General features: G+C 45.1%; 1 protein-coding gene across 2 annotated transcripts in view; it reads left to right on the top strand.

The window, feature by feature from the left end:
• Positions 1-11,289, top strand: part of LOC100543007 (gamma-aminobutyric acid receptor subunit beta-4) — a 66,687-nt gene extending 55,398 nt beyond the window's left edge. The window contains exons 5-9 of one of the 2 annotated variants that reach the window (XM_010715273.2): positions 1,070-1,152; positions 5,467-5,604; positions 7,138-7,290; positions 9,962-10,206; positions 10,731-11,289. In XM_010715273.2, the coding sequence (XP_010713575.1) occupies positions 1,070-1,152; positions 5,467-5,604; positions 7,138-7,290; positions 9,962-10,206; positions 10,731-11,108 (997 nt within the window). In that variant the 3' untranslated portion in view covers positions 11,109-11,289. Of the gene's footprint in view, positions 1-1,069; positions 1,153-5,466; positions 5,605-7,137; positions 7,291-9,961; positions 10,219-10,730 lie in introns of both variants that reach the window. The other variant, XM_010715272.2, reaches the window with a different exon arrangement.
• The last annotated feature ends 7 nt before the right edge of the window (positions 11,290-11,296 follow it).

Genomic DNA, 11,296 nt, shown 5'->3' with positions numbered 1-11,296 from the left:
TTTTTCTTTTTTTTCCCCCTCTTTTCTCTCTCTCCCCATCCACAGGGCTCAGAAGATAAAGCTTTCTCGTTAACAGTTCACTGGTTATGCCTACATAGTAAAAAATGTGTAGCTTGATTAATGCCTTCCAGATGGTTAATTGAAAAAAGAAGGGGGGGGGGAATGCACCAATCTCTCCCCCGTTTTCAGTACTCTGCACACAACTCTGCACAGGAAGACAACTGCATTAAGGGGTGAGGGGAGCAATAAATTTGAGAAATTGGGGCAGCCTGCTAAATTCAGGGCTGGCAGTTAGCAGCTGAATTGCTCTCTCCCTGCTTTGTGCCTGCACCCCACCTGCCCCACTGCAAAATGCCCCAACCCAGAAAGCAATGCTCCTTTGTGTGCACCGTGTAACACAGATGCACCCACATGCATGTAAACCTTTCACAGAATACTGCCTGGCACTGACACCCCTAAAACAACCCCAGCCCTTTTTCTCTCCCTATGTTTATTTTCCTAGGGGATGCACATATGTACACATGTGTCAGGTGAATCACTTGCACAGGAGTGAATCTGTTAGTGGAGCCACCAGCACACAATGCAGGAGCAGGAGGGCAGTGAGTGTAATGGAGGGGCACAGTGGGGTTCTTGGGGCAATTTGGGAGGAAAGAGGCCATTGCAGGATAATATGATCAATGCTTTTCTGTTCTATGGACACTTGCCCTCAGCCTCTCTTTCACAATCTGACATCTCTCTCCTCTCCCCGCTCTGCTCATAGCTCTGCCTACTCCCAGTTTCTTTGTCTTTCTCCTGGAGAGACAGGGGAGGAACACCAATCCCTCCCCACCCTGCTAACAGAGATACAGCCTTGCTGACGTGAGTCACGGAGGGTGTAAGCCATGCAGTTGAGTGTGAGCTGCATCCAGCCCCCCGCACACCTCCCTCTGCCCTCCCACCGTGGCTCTCTCTGGTTTCCAGGGAAACAGCGGCCCCAAATGCTGCCTGACTTTCACATCTGCCTTTCATTTCTCCTTTTTAAAAAATATTCATTATTGTTATTATTTTTTTTTCCCCCATCTTCTTTCAGGATCACCACCACGGCTGCCTGCATGATGGACCTGCGGAGGTACCCACTGGACCAGCAGAACTGCACGCTGGAGATTGAGAGCTGTGCGTATGCAATGCTGACCCAAACAAGCCACCTCTCCCACCCCTGGGCTGCCTCCTAGGGCTTTTAAGGCCACCCATTCACAAGGATGCCCCTTGGGGCAGGACTGGGCTCCCTCATTCAAACTCCATCCCCAGGGTGAAGTGCTTGGGAAAATGGAGCTCTGGCAGCAGGCGAGACACTTAAAATCACTCTCACTTTTGGGAGGGTGGAGAAGGCTATCTCAGCCCTAAGATAGCCCTGGGAAGGTGCCCTCAGTGGTGGCTGAGCCTGCTTTTTGCAGGAGGTGGGAGCAGAGCCCACAGCTCCTCCCCATCTGGATTTTTCTTGGACTCCCATGAAAAGCCTCCCTGATCATTCTGGCCAAGGGAGGTCCGGCACTCCCTCATAAAAATGCACTGCAGTATTCCCATAGGAGCGGTCCAGAGCAGCAGATCTCACAGTAATGATGATGCAGCTTCAGTAGTGATTATCAGAGAATTGCTTTTTTCATAAAAGATGTCCCATGGCATCAGCAGTCGGAAGGCACGGCGCTGCCTTCCCAGCCTCTCCTCTACCAGGCAGCCCTGGTCCCACTCGGGATGTGCAGCGATAGCAGTTTTTGGCGTGGCGGGTAATGGGATGTAAATAAGGTCCACTTGGAGGCACTAATGGCATGTCATTTTTGGCACTCTTTTGTATTTTGAGAATAGTTTACGGTACAACCAAGAAAACAGAAGGCAGAGAATTACCCACAGTTCCCCATGTTGCGATTTTGTTCTTAATGGGACATGTCAAGCCAATTTGTTAGTTGAAGTTACGTTTCCTTACAGTATTTCCAAGACCCACGCCGAGATGAAGAGACTCGTGGTTTCCTTGCTAAGAGCCTTTGTCTCTCACACTCACGCACACTGGAAATCTGCAGGGCTCCATTTTGTTTGTTTTCACATCCACACAGCTTTGAAACAATGCTCCTCTCATGCCTGGCTTTAAAAAAAAACAGAATGAACACAAACAGAAAACCCCACCAAAATAACCTTGTAATGCAGAAGTGCTGAGTTTGTAGAATCATGGAATCACAAAGGTTGGAAAGATCTCTAAGATCTCTAGTCTAATCGTCCATCTTCCACCAATACTGCCCACTAACTGCATCCCTTAGTGCCACATCTCCACAGTTCTTGAGCTCCTCCAGAGATGGTGACTCCACCACCTCCCTGGCAGCCTGTACCATGCCTCACCACTCTTTCTGAGAAGAAAGCAGCAGTGTGAAGCTGGGATCTCCTTCCCATAGCAGTGTGTTGAACTTACCTGCAGAGGATAAGCCCATGCTAACACTGCCTGTTGATCCAAGCCACTGCCCCCAAACCAGCCCTCATTCCGTGACCCCCCTCCTGATTGTGTGCCAGGACTCAACAAAAAAGTGATGAGGCTGGCAGCAACCAGGCCATTCATCTGGCATCTTAAGATGCTGTATCAATACTTCATGATATTTCAGGTTGAAATGACTTTCTGAAAGTTGTTTTGCTTTTTAAAATTGAAGTGGAAACTTGGTTTTCTTTTCTAAAGCTGCAAATCAAAGTGGAACATTTATTTTTAGACTGAGCAACCTTTCCCTTTAGAACCACTTAAAAAAAAATGGATTCTTGAAAAACATGTTTGATTTCATACTGAATAATAATATTAGAAAAAAAGATCGGTTCCCAGTATCAGCAGGTCATAGGATGAATGGGATGGAGCGAGTTAACTGCGAGAGCTCCTAAGCTTAGATACTGTAACTTGACATTTTCATTGCTGATCAGGAAGTAAATTTGAAGTAACTGCTGTTAAATTTGTGGATGATGAAGATAGCAGTCTGCGTGGCCTGCTTGCTGCACATTTGAATACATCCCAATTTGAATACATCCATCCTGAGTACATCTGAATACAGCTAAATGTGGAGGTCTGTGGCTGGGCGCAGTAGCCAGGCTGCCAGACTGAGGATGGGACCTGCACGAGCCCAGACCGGGGGAAATGATGGAGGGATCACAGCCCCAAGATCGCTGCTGGAGGCTTTGTAGCAAGGCTCTGGCACAGAGGGCTGGAGCAAGCCTTGGTTATATAAACCAGGAGAGCAGTGACTCAGAGCAGGGAATCGATTGGCCTCTGCATGTGTCGCTGGTGAGACTGGGAAAGGGGTTCTTTCTAATTTTGGTTTCCATAATTTAGAAAGGAAGTTGAGAAATCAGAAGAGGTTGAGAAAAAGATGCTAAAAAGCATTCAAGGGCTGGAGCAGATGTTTTGCAGTTAGGAACTGAAATAGCTCAGCCTGCTTTGTTTACTGCAAGGAGGTGGAGAGGTGAGTTGTTTACAGGTTGGGTGCACCTCTGCATAGGGTGGGAAGGGCTCCGTAACCTCGTTGAAAAACTCAGAGTGGCCACCGGTGTCTTAAGGTCTGAGCTTGATGGATTCAAATATAAGCTCACACACATTGTTAGCTGTGAGGTTCTGAGCCACAGGAACCAGGCGCTGGGAGCAATGCTTTCCATGCTTGGTGTCAGCTCCTTGCTCTGGGACAGGTGCACAAAGCTGGGATAATGGGGCACCACAGCAACCTGTGCCACCATGGGTGTCTGCAGTGGGTGAGGTGACCTCAGGGTCCTTCTGATTCCCTGAGCTCGTGGGTCTAGGTGCTTCGCCACAGTCATCCACAGAGCAGACTGGCTGCCACCAGGGAGGAGGTGGAGGCCTGGCTTGGTCGATTCACAGCAAAACGGATCTGGTATAGCACTTGATAACAGTTTTCCACTTCTTTAGCATCGGTGAATAAGAACAGTAATGACCAAAAGCACAAGACGTGGGCTTGGAGGCTACAGAGTCATCAAATAATGCAGTTTGCAAGGGATCTCAGGGTGTCATAGTCCAGCCCCCAGCTCAAAGTAGGCTTGGCCGTGAGATTGGAACAGGTTGCTCAGGACTTTGGCCACCCAGGAGCTGCAGCATCACACTGTCCTCAAAAGCTCAGCTGTGAGCAGAGGGAATCCTTGGCCCTGAGGCCAATTTGAATAATTCCTTCTCCTCTATGGTGCATCCAACAGCTCTTCATTCTCATCTTGTCACTAATAAACTGGTGCTGGCCTCAGTGGCAGCTCTCTGTAGCAGATGTTGACCTTGCTGGGTGTTGCTAGCCAACCACCTCTGCTGCCAGGGCTCATGGCTGAGGCTGACTGTCGTGATGTCGTGATGCAGTGCAGGTTGTAAATACAGGCTTTCTGGGGGCATAGGTGAAGATCATGCTCTGAACAAAGCTTTGTGGTGCTGTACCAAAGCCTGTACATATCACAGTTCTTTTCTGAGCACAGAGGTGTTCCCATGCAGCTCCACACTTTTCTTAGAATAAGAAATGTCTGGAAACAGCTGTGGTGCTGCAAAACTGACCTTGGCACAAGCAGCACTGAATTACGAGCGGAGATCAATCCTTGCACACATGTGCAATGGGCAGGGTTGTGATCATCACACTGATGTGAGAGGAGCTGCATGTTCTTGTCGCCCAGGCCTTGTTCCAAATGAGGCTGAAGCACCTGGGATATGGCTGTGGGCTTCTCAGTACCCACAGCCTGTGCAGCCCTTCCTGCCTTGGATTGTTTGGGGTTAAAAAGCTTAAGGCTGTGCCCTCAGTTGAGTTGACCTCTGAACAAATCCATTACCATGAAAAATAAGGAATGAACATTTGTCACCAGCTGGATTTCGCCTACTTTCTTCTTCCCTTAGTGCTCTTTCCAGCCAGAGCTTGGCAAAAACAGCCCCCGGTCTCAGAGGCTCTGTGTGCTTCCAAATTATGACTGAGGGTATTTAAGAGAGAGATGTACTGATGCTCAAGTTTCTTCTCAACATCGTTGTAAATCTTTTTCTCTCTGGGAATCTTTAATATTTTGAGGTTCTGTTTACCTGGTCTGCATCAGAATGTATTGTGATCTCCCCCTTCTGGTAAAAGGAGGCAGCTTTTAAAAAGCAAAATGCAATGTTTTGTGCATTTGATAGCAGCTTCTGATGCACAACTCCCTGTCATGTTAGTTATGGAGATTATGTAGCACGAGTCAAGATATGATGGACCATATCCCACCTTTTTTTCCTGAATCCTAGCCAGAAGGGGGAGTTCTGACCAATTTTTTCCTCTCCTGGGGAACGTATTGCCCAGCTCAGCTGAAGAAAATGACGTCAGCAAGGAAGGGCTGTGCTTGCTGTCTGGTGGTGTGGGCTTTCCTTTGGATCCTCTTCCAAATCACCTTAGAGAAAATGGGGGAGTCATTTGCTGCAGCTTGTCAGCTTAGTTTTCTCTCTGTGCTTTTCCACCTCTGCAGATGGTTACACAGTTGATGACATTGTCTTCTTCTGGCAAGGAAATGATTCAGCTGTCACAGGGATGGAGGTGCTAGAACTGCCCCAGTTCACCATTATCGAGCAGAGACTGGTCAGCAGGGAAGTGGTCTTCACCACCGGTGAGTCTCTGCCCAAGAGATGTGATGGAGTTCATAAACCTTCTGTTGATCCAGGTCAATGTGGTTGCTCATCTGATTTAGATTCTGAGGTATTAAATTAGGTTCTAGGCTTCAGGCCCTATTCGTTTGAAAAAGAGCCGTCTTCTGTACCCATCAAATTTGACTCTTCAAAGACTTGTGGAATCATTTTTATTTTTATTACAGTTGTTTTCATTTCTTAGTTGAAACACCAGCTAAATCCAAAACAGAACCTCCTTAGAAGGTTCTCAGCCTTTATCTTGTATTTATGTGGTTTGAAACTGGCTCTCAAATCAATGTAGGTGCAACAGTAAGAAGCAGAATATTTCTCTTGAACAGCAAATGGCCCATCTGCACACTACAAGATCTGGAGAGAACACCTTGGACAATTAAGGGTTTGGATTTTGGTTGCTGACTTCATTTTGATCTGGTATGGAGTTCACTGCCTAAGCGGAGTGCCACACGTGTTAACTTGGATGATTTTTGAAATGCTGTGAAGTAACAGCCAAAGTCTGTCCATGGCAGTGGCAGATGGGGATGCTGCTACAGTGGTACCTCACTGGACATGCTAGGAGCAGGGTCCCATTGCATCAGTAATCTAGACATCTGCAAGAAGCCATGTTCCTTCCAAAAGAACTTTGCAATCTGGGTGGATACGACCTTAAAAAGAAAATGATTGGTGAACGAAAACATTCAAACTGCATAAATGATACACAATGATGAGAAAATATAACCTCCTTTTCCCAGTCTTCCTCCCTGATCATTACAGACTGTTGTTCTCTTGTTAGCTTAGCTGCCAACCCACAATTACACTCATATTTCAGTCTGTTGTGTTGCTTAGGGAAGGAGGTGAAAAGGAGGAATGGCTTGGACTTTGTTTCACAGCAGTGAGAGAGTTGCTGCTTTGTCCTGTCAAAATACCATGTTCCAGTAGAAGAATTGTAAAAGTACTTCTTCCTGTCACTATCCTCATTAGATTTGCTAAAAGATTAGGAGGAACTTGAAAAAGAAAAAAGATCTACAGATCAACCAATGGTACTCTATTTGTGTATGAATTTGCCCAGTCTGACCATAACCCAGTTTTAGAACAGCATGGGAAAAATACTATTCATATCTTCATTGCTATTTGGAGGAAAAACTAGCACATGATACAATGGAAAATGATCTTACTGCATCCAGATATAGGGCTGAAGTCTCCCGTGCAAGCCCAAATCTTATTGGCACATATCACAAAGGCAGTTTCAACTGAGTACTGAACAGACGTTCTCCCATGATGTCTGATATAATACTGTAACGTGCATAGAGCTTCCTTTCTTCCTAATATTCTTAGCCAATTGAGCAGACTCTGAAGAGACCCTCTTCTCTGATGAGTCTGTACAATCTAAGGAAAAAAAAAGAGGAGAGATTCCTCATTATCTCTGCCTCTTGAGAACATTTTCCAAATGGAAGCTCCTACTAAAAACACGACTTTGCCTTCCTCTCAGACAAGATCTCCCTTTAATATCTCATTGACAGGTTCATACCTGCGCTTATCTTTGAGTTTCCGAATTAAGAGGAACATTGGTTACTTCATCCTGCAGACTTACATGCCATCTATCCTCATCACCATTCTGTCCTGGGTGTCCTTCTGGATCAATTATGATGCTTCTGCTGCACGAGTGGCACTGGGTAGGTACCTTTTCATTATACACTGAAGAATATGATATCTGAGGGAAATCAAACAGGACAGTTCTAAGAAAGAAAATATCTTTTTCTTGATGAGGTAGCAGCTAAACAAGGCAGATAGTTCTGTCAAATTTGTCATCCCAAAAGAATGACATCTCCTTGGAGAACAAACTGCAGGTTTTCAGCCTGAAGTTACTTTTTTTGGAAATATCAATGTCTCCCAAGCTTGAGTCTGTATTATTTGAATCAGTAAAAGTTACATTATAGATTTCTGTGGGGAATTTGTTACATACGGAAGTATAAATGGTCACAGCTTCTCAGAAGCATGAGACTATGATATGCTATGAACCCACCAGCTCCCTCACTCCAGTTTGTACTTATTTTCTTAAATAGATAAGTCTGGGCATCTCTTGATTAACAGGTGTGCTGAGAGCAGGTTAGTTGGATGATAAATGCTAAGAGTGGATGGCCAAAGAGCAGTAAGAATGGTGAGTGAATGACTAAAAGTTTAAGGAGATAAAGAAAGTGACATTACACAATTTCATGATATTTTAGGCCCAATACAGATTCTTTTTTGTGACTGAAGACCTTCATAACCAAAGTCAAATGTGGGACAGTGAAGTAAAAGATTTTTTTAAACATATGCGCCCCTAAATAGGGATGTTTTCCTATAAGAGAAAAAAAAGAGATCTTTTAAGCAACAGAAGGGAAGTGGGGGTGGATTGCAGATGAGGATTTTGAAGAAGGAACAGGAGAAAAGTGGGGTAGCTGGCATATCAGAATGGGGCTATGCAACATGATAGAAAGTTCAGAGGAAATAGGAGAGACAAGGGAGGAAAATTTCCTGTGGTGGGGAAAAGCTTCTGATAAGGAATGGAGAACAGGTAAAGTTTGGGTCTTACAGAGAAGGCTGGGGGCTTAAATTAGATTTAGGAGAAGGCAGAGCAGTGGTGGTTTGTACAAAAACATATAAAAGAAATGATTTGTCTGTGCCTGTTTGGAGAGGCTGGATCAAGGAAGGGAAAAGAGGAAGACAGTAAATTGAAAAGGTAAGTTGCAGTGACAGGAGTATCATTAGTGAGAGTAAAAAGAGACCACAGTAGACATTCCTAGACATAGTAGACAGAGTAGACTCTCACATGAAGAGTACAAGCAGAAGGGTGGACTTGAGATGCACAGCTGTTGATTTTCAGCTGACATCTGGAGAAAACAGAAGAAAAAACATTGTAGATCAGAACTGGAACAGCTCTCAACGAGCCATTCCTGACAGCTCTCTATCTAACTTGTTCCTAAGAACCTTCAAAGAAGGAGAATCTGCAGCCTTCTCTAACCACTATTCCTCTGGATTAGCCTGCTCATACAACCAGAAATCCCCCCTTTTCCTCTGTTCTAAATCTCCGATGCAATTTGTCTGTCTTTGGTGGACATGGAGAACATTTTATTCCCCCTTAATTTCTACCAGACTTCTGGGTATTCAAAAATTATCATTGTGTCTGCACTCCCTCTTCTTTTCTTTGAACTGAAGACTATTAGCTCTCTAAGTCTTTTGTTGGGAATGACACTAAAAACAATCAAGTTGATGGGGAAACAGGACAAGCACAACTCCGGGATGCACAGACAAATGTGGGAGCAATCACAGTAGAGATAGGGCTAAAAAATGAAGAGCAAATTAAAACCATGTAGAATAAGAGAGCTAGAGACAAAGAACTTGGACTGGAATGCTGCCAACAGAGAAGAGGAGGAAGGACATTTGAGGAAAAGGAAATCAGCAAAGTAGTAACAAAAACATGGCAGCTGAGATTGGGAAGAGGGAAAAGAAGAACTAGGTTGAAGCAACAGAGTTTCTGCTCCAAAAGAAGTATGAAGCCCAATTGCTACTTTCTGAGGCACTCTTGAAGAGACAAATCTGTGGCCATTTTGAGAGTTCACAGGCCAGGGGCTAAGAACGAACTGAAGGAAAGGAATGAAGCTGAGAGTGTAATCATGATGCACCAAGTAGACCGAGTAGATAGTCAAATAAAGGTTTATTTAAGATGCAGGAAATATGAGTAGACATAAAAAGGAGAACATGAGAGCCATGAAAGGAGCTCAGATAATTGAAGTAGTGGGTGGTAAAGCTGATGAGAGAAAGGTAGGAATTGATGGAATCAAGGAAATAGATAGAAGCCTTGAGGCAGGTAAAAGAAGAGAGACTCATGAAGTGGTAGTCTCTTATCTCCTTCTCATATTTATGGCATTAGAAAGTCACAGCATATTAGAAATTCATGTCAAGGATACTTAGGCATTCAGTAGTGCCCAGGGAATTGTGACGAGTTCATGAAGTAGGAAAGAATGAGGAAAAAATTTGAGAGACTGAAAACAAAACTGTGTATTTCCTATCACAGTGATTGAAAGAAGGATGATCGGGGAGGACTCAGAGAACTGAGGTCCAGAGAACATTGATCCACATTGTCCTGATGCTACTGAGCTTTTACATTTTCTCCCACTTTTGACAGCTTGTTTACTTTCTGCAATGGGCAGTAGATCTTAGAATAATGACAATTTTCTTCCCAGTTTTGCTGCTTCCAACCCTCCTGAGGTTCAGCCCAGATGGGAGAAGGGATGGGAAATCTGAGATAGGCATTTCAGGAAACCACCCCACCTTGATAACAGAATACCTACCCTCTCCTTACAGGGGTCACCACGGTACTCACAATGACTACCATCAATACTCATCTGCGGGAAACTCTCCCTAAGATCCCTTACGTCAAGGCTATTGATGTTTACCTCATGGGCTGCTTTGTCTTTGTGTTCCTGGCACTCCTGGAATATGCTTTTGTCAACTACATATTCTTTGGACGAGGCCCTCGGCAGCAGAAGAAACAGAGTGAACGGATCAGCAAGGCCAACAATGAGCGCCATCGTTATGAAGAAAAGAGGGTGAGAGAGCAGGTTTGTTCCCTTCTTTCCTTGTGGCAGGAGAATTCAAACTCTCCACTGTTCATTCAGTCCTGGATGAGCTGTGGAGCAGCCTATCTCTTCACCACAAGAAACTCCAGTTCCCTTGTCTGATAAACATAGATCTACTGAAGTTTGCAGACAGATGCTGAGAAGGATCTCTTTCCATTATTTACTGGGAATTTTTCTCCTTGATCATTTGGTCATTATCCTCAAGACAGTTTCATCAGACCACCCTCTTGCAAGGTACCCTTGTGGCTTTTGGTCCTACTCTGTTGGCACAAACACATTACTCAACTCACTGCAAGCACAGGCTCCAGCCTGTGAGCAACCAACATCAATGGATGACCTTTGCAAATGCAGAAGTTCAGGTTCAGAACCCACTTACAACCCAAAGACCAGTATCAATATACAGAAAGCAGTTCAAAATCATCCCTGGTGGCATAGCTGTGCACACAGTGCACAAGGCATCCTTGCTAGCTTTCTCTCTGTCTCCCCTGTTCTAGGTTGACCCTTACGGTAACATCCTCCTCAGCACTCTGGATATGAACAACGAGCTGCTGGCCACGGACATGATGAGCAGCGTTGGCGACTCTCGAAACTCTGTCATGTCCTTTGAAGGCTCAGGAATTCAGTTCCGCAAGCAGCTGGCCTCCCGGGATGGATTTGGTCACCACCCAACCCTGGACCGCCATGTCCCGCTGACCCACCATGCCGCAGCCCGCAACCGTGCCAACTGCCGTCTCCGTCGGCGGTCATCTAAGCTGAAGCTCAAAATTCCAGACCTAACAGATGTCAGCACCATTGACAAGTGGTCAAGAATCATTTTTCCAATCACCTTTGGATTCTTCAACCTTGTTTACTGGTTGTACTATGTAAATTGATGCCTGCAGCCTCCAAGAGAGATAGGGACAGACACTCAGACAATGACAACACAGGAGTGTTGTGGTCTTTTGGGTTTGGGTTTTACTCTTTACTATCATTATCATTTATTCCTTTGATTCATTAGATTTACTCTAAGCTTACTCTTCTCTTTTCAGCACATATAGAACCACAGAGTGTTGGGGGGGGG

The sequence above is a fragment of the Meleagris gallopavo genome, chromosome 9, assembly GCF_000146605.3.
Source record: "Meleagris gallopavo isolate NT-WF06-2002-E0010 breed Aviagen turkey brand Nicholas breeding stock chromosome 9, Turkey_5.1, whole genome shotgun sequence".
NCBI lineage: Eukaryota > Metazoa > Chordata > Aves > Galliformes > Phasianidae > Meleagris > Meleagris gallopavo.
This window is presented reverse-complemented; position numbering and strand designations above follow the sequence as displayed.